The sequence below is a fragment of the Ranitomeya variabilis genome, chromosome 3 (genome assembly GCF_051348905.1).
Source record: "Ranitomeya variabilis isolate aRanVar5 chromosome 3, aRanVar5.hap1, whole genome shotgun sequence".
NCBI lineage: Eukaryota > Metazoa > Chordata > Amphibia > Anura > Dendrobatidae > Ranitomeya > Ranitomeya variabilis.
In genome coordinates this window covers 524,221,511-524,238,596 of record NC_135234.1, presented here as the reverse complement: position 1 = coordinate 524,238,596, position 17,086 = coordinate 524,221,511, and the positions used below count along the sequence as shown (strand labels likewise).

The 17,086-nt window shown below is 39.5% G+C and overlaps 1 protein-coding gene across 1 annotated transcript in view; it reads right to left on the bottom strand.

Moving 5' to 3' along the window:
• COL4A1 (collagen type IV alpha 1 chain) overlaps positions 1-17,086 on the bottom strand; it is a 228,855-nt gene that overhangs the window by 36,511 nt on the left and 175,258 nt on the right. Inside the window, exons 28-41 of the mRNA XM_077297015.1 lie at positions 14,540-14,644; positions 12,897-12,994; positions 8,598-8,748; positions 8,362-8,475; positions 6,140-6,307; positions 5,958-6,047; positions 4,660-4,806; positions 4,478-4,576; positions 4,282-4,371; positions 4,019-4,158; positions 2,675-2,801; positions 2,510-2,590; positions 1,620-1,718; positions 633-683 (exon numbers count right to left, since the gene is read on the bottom strand). Coding sequence (XP_077153130.1) covers positions 633-683; positions 1,620-1,718; positions 2,510-2,590; positions 2,675-2,801; positions 4,019-4,158; positions 4,282-4,371; positions 4,478-4,576; positions 4,660-4,806; positions 5,958-6,047; positions 6,140-6,307; positions 8,362-8,475; positions 8,598-8,748; positions 12,897-12,994; positions 14,540-14,644 — 1,560 coding nt within the window. The remainder of the gene's footprint in view (positions 1-632; positions 684-1,619; positions 1,719-2,509; positions 2,591-2,674; positions 2,802-4,018; positions 4,159-4,281; positions 4,372-4,477; positions 4,577-4,659; positions 4,807-5,957; positions 6,048-6,139; positions 6,308-8,361; positions 8,476-8,597; positions 8,749-12,896; positions 12,995-14,539; positions 14,645-17,086) is intronic.

Genomic DNA, 17,086 nt, shown 5'->3' with positions numbered 1-17,086 from the left:
TAGCAGAGAGAGAGAGATAGGCCGGGCCTCTTTCTGAATTGAGACTGCGCTAAGCAGTCTGTTTGTGAGAGCTGCAGAGAACCATGTGGAAGCTACAGCATGCTCAGTGTGAACCGTGCCCACAGTTGAACATTACTGTTTGGCACTAGAAGCTGCTGAAGCTCAAACTGAAGGGTATCGTGTCTGTGTATGAAGTCTGCTCCAGAAAAAAGGGACTGTAATATATTCGGGTGAGCACGTGCTGACATATGTGATCATGATGCACAGGCCGCGTGCAGAGAACCACAAGTATCTCTGGTTGCTATGAACAATAGCTGTTTTGTTTGACCGCACTGGGACTAGCTCAGCCATGTATGAGCAGCCAGGGTCTGTTCTGCTTAGTGTATGGACAAGGCTAGGGATTTACAGTATGCTTATGGTTTTGTGTTTGGTGCTGGGCAACCCGTGGAAAGCAATAAAAACTGCTTGTCTATGGACCAAAACTGCATTGCCTGTGTGAACGCTACCTAATGCCTACCTGATAGCATGAATCACTACACTGGCTAGAGTTTGAAAAATATTTCAGTGATTTGCAAAACAATAGTCAGACTCATGTCAATGAATTTTTAGCATATAGTTGTACAGAATTTTACCTTTCTCTCCGCGTTCCCCAGGGTATCCAGGAACGCCTCTCCCAGGTATACCTTAAATTACATAAATATTATTCAAATTATATTACAAAGAATAAATACAGTATTACATAAGCACATAGCGAATAATTAACAAAGTAACAAAATAGTTTGCTTTTACAACACATTACTGTACTATTATATTCTATTCTAATAAAAAATCAGGTATTGTGGAGCAAAGGCTAATTAGTATATCTCAGGACAGTACAAGGTTAAAGGAGTTTGCCATTATTTTTTTTTATTGTTGGACTATACTTAGTATAGACATTCAATATATGATTGGTGGGATGCGACAACTGGCCCTTTCATCAAACGGCTGTTACCGATGGCAGAAAGTTGTCAGATGCTACCAGAATACAGCAGCTCCATCAAAACTATAGTGGCCACACCCAGGGGCTGCAGCTAATCGGCAGGGGTGATGGTTGTAGCATGCCCACTGATCAGATATTAATGGTCTACCTTAAATATAGGCCAACTTCTTTCATGGTTTTCCTTACAATTAGGAAATTGTGACTGTGAAGTACACATTTGTCTAAAGAGTTTAAAAATGTATGCTAACAATTGTAATTGGGAAAAAAATCTATTCTTTGGTCATGGCAAGTAGGAAGAATGTATACTTTTATGAAATAAGGAGTTTATGCCTTGCATATTTTTGCATCTTTCTTCAAGACTGCTGTTTCATGGAAAAGTACCACATCCAGATTTTGTTTACTTAAAAATTCCATTTACATCCCATTTTTTAAGAAATGTTGATGAATGTTTCCCAATCAATTGACCAATTCTTCTATGTGCTTTCCCTAGCAGATAAATGGTGTCAGATGTTTCTGGCTTCAGCTTACCTACCTCTCCCTGTTGAAATAAAATTCCAAACCAAACATGAATTTTTATGTTGAAGTCTTAGGGAAAAAAGCAAAGAAAGAAGATAACAAATATTGAAACAACTTGACTTACCTGGTTCACCCTTTTCCCCTGGTGTTCCCTGAATCCCATCATATCCAGGTTCTCCTTTTTCACCAATGGAGCCAGATGGACCCTCAGTTCCACGTTCACCTACACATTTGCCAAAAACAAAAATCAATCTAACAGATTTTTTTTTTTGGTAAATGTAATGTCTGAAACAAAATGCTCATGTAAAGATCATCTTGTAGCTCGGCTCCACAGCAGTACAACTTGGCAGCTTTGAGGGAATTTAACAGACCCTGAGCTACAATAGAAACCCTGCAATTATGTCTATAATGTGCCAATAAACACCTAGAATGGCAAACTACCAGGACCATGCACCTTAAATGAGGGATTTAGCTTAGGTCTGAAAACTGCTATTACAAGAAGGTGCTGTATAACACAGACAGCATCTTCTGGGTGTTGCGTGGGCTCAGCTCCTGAGCTTCATACACCTGAACCTTACATGTACCATATTAGTTGAGTCTGATATCCAACACCGTAACCAATCAGCTAATATCTTCTCCGGATATAACTTGATATAACTGATGTACGGAGCAGAACATTACAGCCAATATGTTGCTTTGTGAACGATAAGCTCATGAAAAGAATAAAGTGGTGATAAAGCTCAGATACTCTTATGAAGACATCAGTAGTATTCAATGTGATCTGTAAAATGATTATAAATTACAATAATAACAATCTGTACAAGTTCCTCCAGCTTGAAAAAAATCATGAAGGAATCATTTTTGCACAATGAACCGAGTTTTAAAGGATCGCTAGCAGATTACAGTCAACCTTAACTTATTTACGGAAACCTTGCTCTAGATGTACATAGATGATAAATGTACTTAATCTGGAACACCCCTTTAAAGGGAGTTCTGTTCCTTTATGCTTCTCACCTGGTAGTCCTTTTGATCCTGGAATACCATCTTGTCCAGAGAAGCCCTTCTCTCCTTTCTCTCCAGGCATACCCGGGTTACCTATTACCATATTAATATTATGTTAAAGTTGCATTTCCCCTTCTTATCAAAATATTCCGCTCAAACCACAGGACATCTAATCACCTGGAAACCCTGCAGAGCCCGATGATCCTTTTGGTCCTGGTAATCCAGGCATTCCGGGGACACCAATGTCACCTTTGTCTCCCCTTTCACCTGGGACACCTTGAAGACCATCAGTTCCAGCATCGCCCTACATTCAAATGTGTTTTAAAAACAAATTTAGAAACAAAATATAAGTGTTACATATATTTACTTTCAGGGAAAAGCTGTTATTATTTTATTCTATGTATCAAAAACAGGGTTCAGTAGAAAACAACATAAATTCTTTCGCTTTCATTTTTGGATAAGATGATGCGGTCTTAACTCCTCCAAGACCAGGCAAATGTCTTTGTTTTCAAAGGCCTATTATTTTTCTTGTGGGACAAATTTTATTTTTTATTTGCACCATTTAAGTTACCATAGAATGTACTAAAAAAAACAGTAAGAAACTTCTTAATGAGATGTAATAAAATAACACAAGTCCACTGTTTTATTAGGATTTTTTTCTATGGCATTTACTGTGTAGTAAAATTGACGTTAACTTTGCATATCTGGGGGTTTATTTAAACTTCCATATTTTTTAAAAATTGTTTTTATATATACATACATATATGTGTACAAAACAATATATATGAGTAATATAGTGACTGCAGGAACACTACACCACAATAATTATGCATGGCAGCATATTGTAAACCTTCACAGGGGTATTAAGATGGCAGAAACATGGGCTTTTACATATCCCTGATTGCTATAGAAACCCATCAATATTCCGCAATCAAGCTGCATTAGAAAGCAATAGTGTGACTCAAAGTAATGTTGGTCATACTGTATATGTGAGGATTCAGTAACCACATCAAGCCAAATAAGCGAGAAGTAGGTTCCACTGATTCTTATGTGTGACAGACACACTGTTCTATGCAAAATGTCTTATAATTATATATATTTTTAAGGTAAAGTATGAAAATCTTAAAACATTTCAGGAACATCTATTAATACTGGTGCTCTGCCTGAGCATTGTACAAGTCTTTCTTCCAGTGAAGCATGCGCCACATTTATCATCAGAATCCATGCTCACAAAAATACAGTGGTCTTAAAATTACTCCGAACTTTCTTACACCAAATTTCTAAACCGAAAATTGGAAAAAAGATTAATAAATTGCTTCCCCAACTTTTCCTTACACATCTTGTTAAAGTACTACGAGGACTAACTAAATATGATGTTCAACACAAACCACAAGCTCGCGTTACTATATTGGTACATTTCTCTATCAGCCTTGCACAAGTAAGCAAAAAATAACAACAGATTACCTTTAAGTCATTAAATGAGGTACCTACATTTACTCAAAACTGGATTTTTGTTTTTACCTTTGTGCCTGGAGGTCCTGGTATGCCAATGCCAGGTAGACCTTCTTCACCTTTAAGTCCTTTTTCACCTTTGATTCCAGTAACACCCGGAAGACCAGGAGTGCCGTGAATACCATGTTCACCCTTTGGTCCAGTTGTCCCTAAATGTAAAAAAAGGGGTGCCGCAACAAATTAAGTCAGAGAATCCCAAATATCTGTCAAAGTGAATGGTCAAGTACAGGTTCCAATGTGTATTAAAAAAAATTGTAACAAAAAATGTTTACCTGGCAAACCCATTTCTCCCACAGATCCTTTTTGTCCAGGCATCCCAGGAGCTCCTGGAGTTCCTTGCAAACCTTTCTCTCCTTTTGATCCTGTAAATATTTAAGGATGTTACAATATTTAGGTTAAGATTAAACAACCAAAGCTTTTTAAGACTTCTTGTCAGCATTCAATGAATGCATGTAATAACATTGTCACCTGGCTTCCCAGGCATTCCTTGCTCCCCTTCTTTTCCAGGCATTCCAGTGGATCCCAAATCACCATGCAATCCTTTTTCTCCCTCTTGTCCAATTTGCCCTGAAAATAGTTTAAGTTTTGTTAAAAAAAAAGCAGCTTACGTTAAATATTTTTAAGAACATAGAGTACATAAATGACTCTACCTGTTATACCCTGATCTCCTTTATCACCCTTCATATGTTCCATGGGTGGAAGTGTTCCTGGGGGTCCTTGCAAACCATGTTCTCCTTTTTCACCTTTTGTACCTGGAACTCCTGTTTCCCCACGGAATCCAGTTGGACCCAGATCACCTACAAGTTATAACAATATTTAATAATGACAATAACAAATTTGCAAAGCAAATTTACACTTGCACATATTTTATATTAACAGGTTAAGTCAAGAGTAATACATAGTCATCCATCGCATTTCACAACATACTTGCCAAACTAATGTATAATGGCCAAACTAATGTGATCTTGATTGGTAAAACATTCTGATTTCAGCAAGACCAGCCATCCCCCTATTGGAGCCTCCCCACTTCCCTCTTGCATGATGTTGGAAGAGGTAGGAATCAAGGAGTTGGATTTCAACTTCCTAATTTCATTGTTTCGGCAGAGTTAAGCCACTTCCCAGAGTCTAGAATTGGTTTACTTCTTTCTTATTATGTGTATAAAAAGGTCATGAAAGATAGCTGTAAGCTAAGCTTATGTTCTGATTTGCAAACTTACTGTATAAACAAAATTCTTCCCACACATCCACCTAAGAATTTTTTCACTCACTAAGGCTGGTTTCACATTTGTGTAGAGCAGAGCTGCGGAGGGCTGCGTAGTTCCTCCGTTAAGCCCTGCCCACTGCCGCACCTCTTCCATTCAGCTCCGCCTACATCGTTATGCGGCCTGCGTACCTATCTTTAACATTGGGTACGAAGGCCATGCGAATGTATGCGTCGGAACAATGTTTTTCACATGCATCTCAGCTCCACGGCTTTTATAATAGAGAGTGACAGCAGATAAATACAAAATGTACTGTATAGTGTGTACAAATGCCATGTTATGTATGCCATACATCAGTGTAACATGGAAAGGGCATATGAGGACTGAAAACTGCATTACTGTGACAGTGCTTAAAACATTTTGCACTTACGATAAAGCAAAACTGCTTTGCCAAAAGATAACATAGTGCACTGTATAAACACAATTAGCCAGAATTTCAGATTTTATCTTCATTGTCAGGCTAGTTAATGTAAATTATAATCAAGTGTTGAACCAGGCATTGTATGTATTTTGTCAGTATGTACTGCATAAAACAATTTGCAAAACTATAATGCAAAGTATGGAAATTCTTAAATAAAAAAATAATTTAAGATCAAATTAAATTGATAATATTCAGTTGAATATTTTTCAAAAATATGTTATTGTTTCTTAAAAGTGCCAATTAAGGTGTCTTAGATTTAGTTTACCTTTTTCTCCAGGCAGACCTGGATTTCCTGGTGTACCTGGTTGGCCTCGGATTCCTGGTACTCCCATAAAACCCATATCACCTTTTTGTCCTATTATTAAAAAAAATACACTGTTTATGTTTCTTAGCTTAAATACATTTGCGAATAATGTATCATCTCCCAAACATTTTATATATGCTTACCTTGAAGTCCTTGAGACCCATCGCTTCCTGGTGGACCTTGAGTTCCTGGTACCCCAGGCATACCCATTATGCCAGGCATGCCTGATGTGCCTTTGTCTCCCTTTGGGCCAGGCATGTCAGTTCCAGGAACACCTGGATAGCCTCTTTCTCCCTTTGCTCCTATTGCACCTGTAGAATATAGCAAAGTCAGACAATAACAAATGGTGACACAAAATAAATTTACTATTGTGAGTCACAGTAATATACTATTTAGGCTCTGATACATATTAGTTAGCAGCCAGCCGAACAACTCTTCAGGCAACAGCTTTCTTCCCCGACTCCCTTATACACGGGAACATTTGGCTTAGCCGAGCACTCCTGTGTTCTCTATAACAGAGTATCCTCTCCTGACATCGAGAGCCGAGAGATTCCCACACACATTAGACTGTTGGCTCATCCCGTCGATATTGGTAGGTTTAGTTTAATATATATGGGGGCCTTTAGAGTTGCACATAGATTCATATTACAAAGTAGCACAATAAAGTGAATCCTTATCCATTAAGTATTAAACAGATGTTATATTAATAACACAAGCAGCGAACTATTTATACCTTATATTAACATTTATAAAATGGTTGTGTTTCAGAAACTGTAGAAAGTGTTGTTACAAGAGGTACTAACGATAACGGGATGCAGAACATTACAGCAAGTGAAAAGTAACAACTAGTTAGCGATACAGAGATACTGTTTTGCTGTATAACATAATCCATAAATACAAAATGTTCAGATTGCAGAGATAGACTATTGTTATGATATAAAAGATAAATGGAAAGATGTGGCTATGGATGTTCCTACCATAGAGACAATCAATAAGTTCAGTGCAGGTTCCAAATGTATCTGCCAATCATGCCACTTTTCTAAAAATGGGTTGAGAATTGCGAAGGAGGGCATGGCTGTTGTGAACTATACTTTTTGGCTCCCTCTTGTGGTCACTAGTGATTTGGCACTTGGATTGTCTTTTACCAGGTTGGTGCTCACCTGCTTCGTTAGGCTTGGGGTGTTGCTATTTAAACTTCCTGGATTCTCAGTCCAGGGCCTGGCATCGTTGTAATCAGTTCACTTCTGTTTGCTCCTGTCTTCAGGTCCTGGTTCTTTGCAAGATAAGCTAAGTCCTGCTTTCGTACTCTTGATCATTTGCATTGTTCATATTTTTTGTCCAGCTTGTACAATATGTGATTCCTGTTATTGCTGGAAGCTCTAGGGGGGCTGATATTCTCCCCCCACACCGTCAGTCGGTTTGGGGGTTCTTGGATATTCAGCGTGGATATTTTGCAGGGTTTTTTGCTGACCATATAAGTCTTCTTACTATATTCTGCTATTAGTCAGTGGGCCTCTCTTTGCTAAATCTAGTTCATTCTTACGTTTGTCTTTTCTTCTTACCTCACCGTTATTATTTGTTGGGGGCTTGTATTACTTTGGGGTCTTTTCTCTGGAGGCAAGAGAGGTCTTATTTTCCCTGATAGGGGTAGTTAGTTCTCCGGCTGGCGCGAGACGTCTAGAACCAACGTAGGCACGTTCCCCGGCTGCTGTTAGTGTTTGCGCTAGGATCAGGTATATGGTCAGCCTAGTTACCACTTCCCTATGAGCTGGTATTTATGTTTTGCAGACTTTGCTGTGATCTTTGAGGTCCCCTGCCATTGGGATCATAACACATGGCCTCCCTTGGTCCAACAAATTTACAATCCTTTACACCACAAATTGGAATATAATGTGGCTGGCACATATTTTATTTTCTCGCACACATATGGTAAGAAATGATTTTCATTTAAGGCTTGGTTTACGCTTACACTATGATGTGCAGCGTTTAAATGACTGCTGATCAGTTACATATTTGCCGATGGCAGTTGTTTAATAGCCTGTTTAGATAGGCTGACTATGCTTACATTGTGCACAGTGCACAGAGCAATCAGTAATAGATTATTCTGCATGCATAGGCTGTCATTGTTCTCGGCAGCATACTAACACTGTGCTGCCGAGAACGATGTTTTCTTAAGCAAGCTTAAATTTTAATTTTTTGAACGTTCCCTTACCAATGATCGTCCCATTAATCATGCAGTGTAAATGCACCTTAACTCAAGCAGGCTCTTTATTAAAACCACTCTTGATAAATTTCCCCCTGCCCCATAATACCTAATTTTCATGCTGTCTCCAGCAGATGATTTTATTTTAAATGGACTTAATACCTGGAACTCCTGAGGATCCTGGTAGTCCTTGAGGACCTGGTTCCCCATGTGGGCCAAATCCTGGTACACCTGGGTTTCCTCTCATGCCTGGTGCTCCAGCTGGTCCAGTGTCACCTTTATGGAAGAAATGCAAAAAAATTATTTAGTTACATATGTTAAACAACAGCAGTCACTTTCATAACAATGGCTTGAACTTTACTCACTGGTGTACATCATATACTGTGCACAGACCTTACCTTTAGCACCAGAATATCCTGGAACTCCTGGAAGACCTTGCTCTCCTGGGACACCTGTGAGTCCTGTGCTTCCCTTTTCTCCAGTGACTCCAGAAGGACCTGGTGGCCCATGCGACCCTTTAGGGCCCGGAAGGCCTAGTCCTGGCTCCCCCTAGAGAGTGCAAAGGAAAAATAAACATTAAATAAAAATAACATTTTAAAATGAAATATAACAAATAAAATGATCTCCTATATAGTAAACATGTGTAGTCAACAAAAAACAAAAAAATTAAAAAAGGCCATTTTACAGCTTTTATTAAGGATAACTTAATTAAAAAAATTGGAATTAACAAAATGTCGATAAGAGGTTTCCCAATCAAAGTCAAGAAACGTTATATGCTGGACATCTAGCAGCAATGTTTCCTCAGCCTTATACATACTATGTACGTTCATGCCTACTTATAAAAAGTTTTCTTTCTCTCTTCCATATCTCCTGAACCACCCACTACAGTGTATGTTTGAGAAGATATTTGGCACCATTTCCACTGAACCCACGTCAGCTGCTGCTGTGTAATAAAAATCCCTCACGTCCTTTGACTGTTAACTATATTGAGGCATCTACCCACTTATGTGTACTTTCTAACCAAGCAACCGAAAGTGCAGTCCAACTTGTGAACTTTGTCTATCAACATGCGTCAGCAAGTCAGCACACTTTCCAAATTGTACCTGCACTTTGCTTTACATAGTGGAGGACAATACATAGCCATTCAGTAGATCCAAAAATCTGCAATAGCTTTAATGCTTCAAAACATAAATTCAGTTTAGTTGCTGGTTTAGTGCCAAATTTTCTGAAAGTTTGTCAATTAAATATCAAAAAATAAAATGCTAGGCATTAGTAAATATACAATCTAATATTATTTTATATAATATGCATACTTTACTAATACATAATATTTATATTTTAGATGCAGCTTTGACATAGGTCAGGAAAGTCTGAGATTTTGGGTAGTAGTCTGAGCTGCCAACTTGTTGATTATACATACGTATACAGTCGTGTCCAAACGTTTTCAAAACTAACACAAGTTTTGTTTTGCTGCTTGTTTTTTTAGATCTTTTAGTCAGATGTTTACTGGACAACAATTATACACATTCCATAAGTGTTAAACTCTTATTATATACATCAAGATTACATAAAGAGTCAATATTTACTGTGTTGACTCTTATTTTTCAAGACTTCTGCAATTCGCCCTGGCAAGCTGAATATCAGCTTCCGGGCCAAATCCTGATTGATGCCTGAAGTTTATCACAGTTTCTGTGATTTTGTTTGTCTACCCACTTTTTGAAGATTTATGAAAAGTTCTCAATGGCACTGAGAGCTGGGAAGTTTCTTTGCTATGGACCCAAAAATGTCAATGTTTTGTTTACCGAGCTCCTTAGTTATCACTTGTATCTTGTGATATGCTGCTCCATCATTCTAGAAAAAGCATTGTTCATCACCAAATTGCTCCTGGATTGTTGGGAGAATTTGTTCTTGGAGAATATTTAGATATGATTATTTATTCAAAGCAGTGTCCAAGGCCAAATTGTGATTGACCTCATTCTGTTGGTTGAAAAGCAACCCAGCACATTAATGGTTTCAGGATGCTTTACTGTTAGCATGGCAGGGGATTCATGGTAGAGCTCACCTTTTCCAGAGAATTACTCTTCCAGATTTTTCAAACAGTCTGAAGGTGGTTTCCATCAGAAAAAAATAACTTTACACCAATCCTCTGCAATACAATTCATGCACCTCCAGCAGAATGTTGGTCCATGCAGACCAGCCTCCAAAAGCGTTTGCCTCACTCTGTTAGCAGATGCACTGATATCTGCCTGCTGCTATGCCTGAGCATGATCTGTACTGCTGTTGAACCGATTCTATAGGTGAATCCTTTTTAGGAGACGGTCCTGACATTTGTTGCACTGTCTTTCTTACTCTAAAACTGTCTTCAGCGCAACTGAACCAGTCTTTTTGACATTCTTGATTATCCATTAAATGGTTGATTTTGAGGTAATCTTACAAGCAGCAATGGCTTTACCTGTAAAGCCCTTTTAATTCAAATCAATGAAGGCTGCACAATTCCTTCAAGGTAACCATGGTTAACTGAAGAAGACAATGATTTCAAGTATCAGCCCCTTTTCAAAGCAACCAGTCGGTTCTTATAATTCGATCAGAATGATTTTATATACTTTGTCATTGTTGACACTTTCTCCAGAGCTAATGAGAAGATCACTGAAATGATGAAAGACATGTGTCATGGATAGTGTTGAGCGATACCGTCCGATACTTGAAAGTATCGGTATCGGAAAGTATCGGCCGATACCGGCAAAGTATCGGATCCAATCCGATACCGATACCCGATACCAATACAAGTCAATGGGACTCATGTATCGGACGGTATTCCTGATGGTTCCCAGGGTCTGAAGGAGAGGAAACTCTCCTTCAGGCCCTGGGATCCATATAAATGTGTAAAAGAAAGAATTAAAATAAAAAATATCGCTATACTCACCCTCCGACGCAGCCTGGATCTCAGCGAGGGAACCGGCAGCGTTGTTTGTTTAAAATTCGCGCTTTTACTTGGTTACGTGAAGTCCCGGCTTGTGATTGGTCAGGGCGGCCATGTTGCCGGGACGCGGACCAATCACAGCAAGCCGTGACGAAATTACGTCACGGCTTGCTGTGATTGGTCCGCGTCCCGGCAACATGGCCGCCATTAACCAATCACAAGCCGGGACGTCACGGGAGGCTGGACACGCGCCCATTTTAAAAAGCGCGCGTGTCCAGCCTCCAGTGACGTCCCAGCTTGTGATTGGTTGCGCCGCGGTCAACCAATCACAAGCCGGGAGGCTGGACACGCGCGCATTTTAAAATTTTAAAATGCGCGCGTGTCCAGCCTCCCGGCTTGTGATTGGTTGATCGCGGCGCAACCAATCACAAGCCGGGACGTCACGGGAGGCTGGACACGCGCCCATTTTAAAATGCGCGCGTGTCCAGCCTCCCGTGACGTCACGGCTTGTGATTGGTTGCGTCTCCCATGTGACTGCGACGCAACCAATCACAAAGCCGGGACGTAATTTTAAAATCCTTAAGGACCTGAAATTACGTCACGGCTTGCTGTGATTGGTTGCGTCGCCCATGTGACTGCGACGCAACCAATCACAACGCCGGAACGTAATTTTAAAATCCTGAAGGACCTGAAATTACGTCACGGCTTGCTGTGATTGGTTGCGTCCCGGTCACATGGGCGGCACGCAACCAATCACAAGCCGGGACTCACGTAAAGGAAAGAAAAGCGCGAATTTTAAACAAAGAACGCTGCCGCTTCCCTCGGTAAGGTGCAGGCTGCGTCGGAGAGGTGAGTATAGCAATATTTTTTATTTTAATTCTCTCTTTTACACATTTTTACATTAATGTTGTTTCGATACCGATACCCGATATCACAAAAATATCGGATCTCGGTATCGGAATTCCGATACAGCAAGTATCGGCCGATACCCGATACTTGCAGTATCGGAATGCTCAACACTAGTTCATGGAAGAAAATTGGTGGATATGGGGTCTTTTGGATTTAGTTAATTTTCATGGCAAAGAATAACTGCGATTTTTTTTTAGAATTAATCTCATGCCTCTTCATAACAATCTACTGTTAATGCACATAATGCCACTATTAAACTTGAAGCAGCCAACTTTGTGAAAACTAATATTTGTGTCCATCTGAAAAAGTTTGACCACAATTGTACAGTAAAGCCTTTTTTAACTCTTAAAATTACAGTGGCAAATGGCCTTCCACTGGGGCAGTTTTCCTAAAAATAAAAAGTGTAAGAAAAGCATACAAGATAATAAAAGATCAAACACGTCTTTCAGATTTTTATTTTTACAGAGACCTGTAAAAAAATCATGCTGCCCTGCCTGAGTTGGTGATAGGGCACGGTAGTATAAAGAGATACTTAAAATATATCTCTGCTATGTTTAAGAAATAAATCACCCTTGCACTGGGTCACAGCCAGTCACTCTTCTGTAATAGTTTTCAACTTGTGGCTCTCAAGAACTTGTTTAATGTCCACAATACCATACCAGTATTGTAGTGCAGGCTGATAGTTGTAGTTTCACAGCACCCATGGATTCAGGTGTCAATAAACACTGCAGTGTAGGGAACTCTCTGGTATACAGTTACTTTACCCAGTTTTTACATGATATGCCGTATACAGTGTGGTATTCTGAGTCATCTACCTTTCACATGAACATTATTTCTCAGCTGAATTATATTTAATTTGTAAACCTACCTTTATTCCTGCCACACCTGGTTCACCACGTAAGCCATCACGACCTGGCTGACCAGGGCTACCATCTGTACCACGTGTACCCTCCATTCCTTGATAACCTAGAAAATTAACATTATGCATCCTAATTTTGTCATTGTTAGCCCTAACACACTGAGTTTTGCATCGGAAAAGAAATACAAAATATAAGAAATGCATGTTGGTATAATTTAAACTATGATAGCGCTAATCCTTAGGCTAGGTTCACATCGCGTCAGTGCCATCCGTTTAATGGATCCGTTAAATGGATGCGCTAATGCTGATGCACAAAATCTTTTTTTCTTCAATCATGCTGACACATGTGCTAACGCATGGTACCATTGCGTTGGCATGCGTTAGCAATAGAGGTCTATGCACAGCGAATCCGTCCTTTCGCTGTGCGTTAGATCTAACGTACTCGAAAACGCGGTAGACCGCATTCCAGGGTGCGTCACAAAATAACGCACCATCGCTAACGCATGCCGATTTTGACATGCGTTAGTATGCGTTACGATAATGGAAGAATATGGGCGTGTTAACGGATCTGTTTCATAGCGTTAATGCCACTAAGTAACGGATCCGTTAAACGGATCGCCCAAAAGCAATGTGAACCTAGCCTTAGCGTATTTGCCTTTGGTAAATCCATGCAATGTGAACATAGCATAAAGAAAAAAGCGTAAAGAAAAATGCAAAACAATAAAGGATGCTTGGAACTTCAAACTTTACAAGTTTTTCCATGCTATAAGTTCAGTTTCATGACTTGGATTGTCTTGGGACTTGATATCTAGAGCAAAATTTCACCTTTTGGAATGCTGCATTCTAAAGATTAATATTTTTTCACTCAATTTACTGCTTCTAAGAGGTCTAGCCTCATACAGCGCCACTAACGGGATTGGAATATTGGTCTGATTCTGGTAGTTGAGACAGGAGTGCCACTATGTATTAACCATCCTTCAGTGTTGATCAAGTAGGAACAATAGCAATGACCGCACAATCAGCTTGGTGTGGTAGTACATCTACTTATGTCAACCATCTAAGGCTTGTGGCGTGGTTGTGGGTGTGGGAATGAATGATGGTTACATTTTTACTATGGGGCATAAAAAGCATAGAACAAATTATAACAATGAGCAGATGGTAACAGGCCATTAGATAACTGTTACCAGTTATATGTAATGCATAGAAGACGAAGATTGCAATGTGTCTGCATGCCTCCCAGCAATCTCTACACTGGGAACTCCTGTGATGTCATTAGTAATAAAGTTTCCTAGCAGAAAAACAAAGTAGCGTCAATGGCAATATGTAAATTAACTACTGCTGAATTTTGTAAAATAGTTTTTTATTCTGTTTATTGTATATTTAGAACCCGTTAAATAGATTAAATAAATAAAACATTACAATTTAAGTTTAAATGCTAATAATTCCAGAGCTAGGATACATAAATTTTACATATAACTGTAAATTAGTTAAAACAGACATTATAAAAAAAGTAATACTAGAATAATATAACAGCAAATGCTAAAATTGTATTTAAGGGTTAGAAATTGCTGCCATAGTTTACTATGCCAAAAAGAGGAGTAGTCAATGGTAGGCATCACGGGAACGTGATAAAGTTATATGAATGAACAAACCTTTTTCACCAGGAGACCCAGGAATTCCTTTCCCTTCAACACCAGGCTCACCCTTTTCTCCAGGAAATCCAGGTCTCCCTGGAAATCCATGAGAACCCTTTTCACCTGGAGATGGCACAAAGTTTAAAGAAGGTTTACTTTGCTGGCTTATCTTCAGATATTAAGAGAAAGCAAATAAAACTAAACACAATAAATCACATTGACTTAATAGCTAATGTTAACTTACAATAAAAACATACCGTATATACTCGAGTATAAGCCGACCCCCCTAATTTTGCCACAAAAAACTGGGAAAACTTAATGACTCGAGTATAAACCTAGGGTGGGAAATGCAGCAGCTACTGGTACTTGTCAAAAATAAAAATAGATACCAATAAAAGTAAAATTAATTGAGACATCAGTAGGTCAAGTGTTTTTGAATATCCATATTGAATCAGGAGCCCCATATAATGCTCCATACAGTTCATGATGGGCCCCATAAGATGCTCCATACAAAATACGCCCCATAGCTCCATAAACAAATGTGCCACATATAATGCTCCATACAGTTCAGTATGGCCCCATAAACGCTCCAAAAAACAATGTGCCACAAATAATGCTGCTGCTGCAATAAAAAAAATACATACTCACCTCTCGTCGCTGCTCCTCAGCATCTCTCCGCACTGACTGTTCAGGCAGAGGGCGGCGCGCACACTAATTCGTCATCGCGCCCTTTGACCTGAACAGTCACTGCAGAGGATGCGGAAGACAGAGCGGCGCCGACACTGGAACAAGGGACAGATGAATATTTAATACTCACCTGCTCCCGGCGCGGTCCCTGGCAGCTTCTCCCGGACAGATGGTCTCCGGTGCCCGCAGCTTCTTCCTGTATTGAGCGGTCACTGGTACCGCTCATTACAGTAAAGAATATGCGGCTCCACCCCTATGGGAGTGGAGTCCATATTCATTACTTTAATGAGCGGTACCATGTGACCGCTGAACAGAGGAAGAAGGTGCCGACGCAGGAGACCATGGGACCACCGGGGACCACGTGAGGAGCGCCAGGAGCAGGTGAGTATGTGACCGTCGTCGCTCCCCCTCACAAGCCGACCCCCCCGCCTTCCATGACTCGAGTATAAGCCGAGAGGGGCACTTTCAGACCATTTTTGGGGGGCTGAAAATCTCGGCTTATACTCGAGTATATACGGTAAGTAGAACGTTATTCGAACACCTTCTCTATAATAATATAGCCATGATCAATGACTAGATAAGAATGATTTTAAAACATGCCTGACATAATACAGCTATAGATTAGGGTTAGGCATCCCCTGCAGCCTTTTCTATCTAGTGTCTATTTTTTGAATTGGTGATGGTATTGTGTTTTTTTGCACTGGTTGTTAATTTTAGACTAATTAATAAAAGTTATCTTTTAATATAGAGAAATAGCGGAGGTTTTTTTTCTGTGAATTTGTTGCTCATAGATTTTAACAGCTCATTTACATATTAAGAAAATATGGATTTCTCTAGGATAATTCATCAGATTTCAGATATATTTTCTTGAGCTTCCTAATTCCTACATGCCCGTATAGACGTCTTAAAACAAACTGTAGGAGAAATCAGTGCAAATAGGGTCTTATTCAAGAAATACAGTTAGTTTAGCACTCAGCTTAAACTCACCTGTTCAATATGTTAAAGACGCATATAATGTAGAAAATCAGCCACAGCGGATCCACAGGTCAGCAAGTGACCATCGGACATCAGACTGTAACGGGGGTTAGTGGACAATATTCCGCGCTGCCGACAGAATCGAGATGTATGTCCTAGTATGGTACAGTAAGGTGATGGTTTATTTCAACATGTTTTGAAGTATATAACTTCTTATTCAGGAAAAAACACATAATACATGTGTTTTTTCCTGAAGAAGAAGTTATATACTTTGAAATGCATTGAAATAAACCAGCACCTTACTGTACCATACTAGGATATACTGTACGTCATTATTCCCGTTACAGTCAGACGTATAGATGCTTAGGAGAGTTGATCCTACTGACAGATTACCTTTAAAACATCTAAAACATCTCCCAAAAGTTGTTACTCTTTAAATGTTTAATACTGGTACTATGTTTAATTAGTTCTGTGATTCCTGTATAATCCTTAGTCTGATAATGGCTGGTAACAACAGTTCCCACCATAAACTTCACATTGATATAGAGGACCTGTCACTATCTAAAACAAAGTGAGGTAAATACTTTATAAAAATCCCTGAGCTCCCCTGATTCTGGTGCATTTTTCAGTTTTGCACTGAATCACTCCATTGCAGAGATATTCCTATTTCTGTTTGCACTTCAACTGGACATTTCTTAAAAGTCTTCTCTGGGTGTGGGCACTTTCAACCCTCCTTCGCAGAAGCAGCAAATCACAGCATGGCAGCTGATCTAGCAGTCTCGGATGCTATGATTGACATAATCTGGGAAGGAAAGGTGAAGACGCAAACCGCCCGAGAAGGCTTTGAAGAAATACCTAGTTGAACTACAAGCAAAGATTTCATATACTACCCTCCAAAAGCAA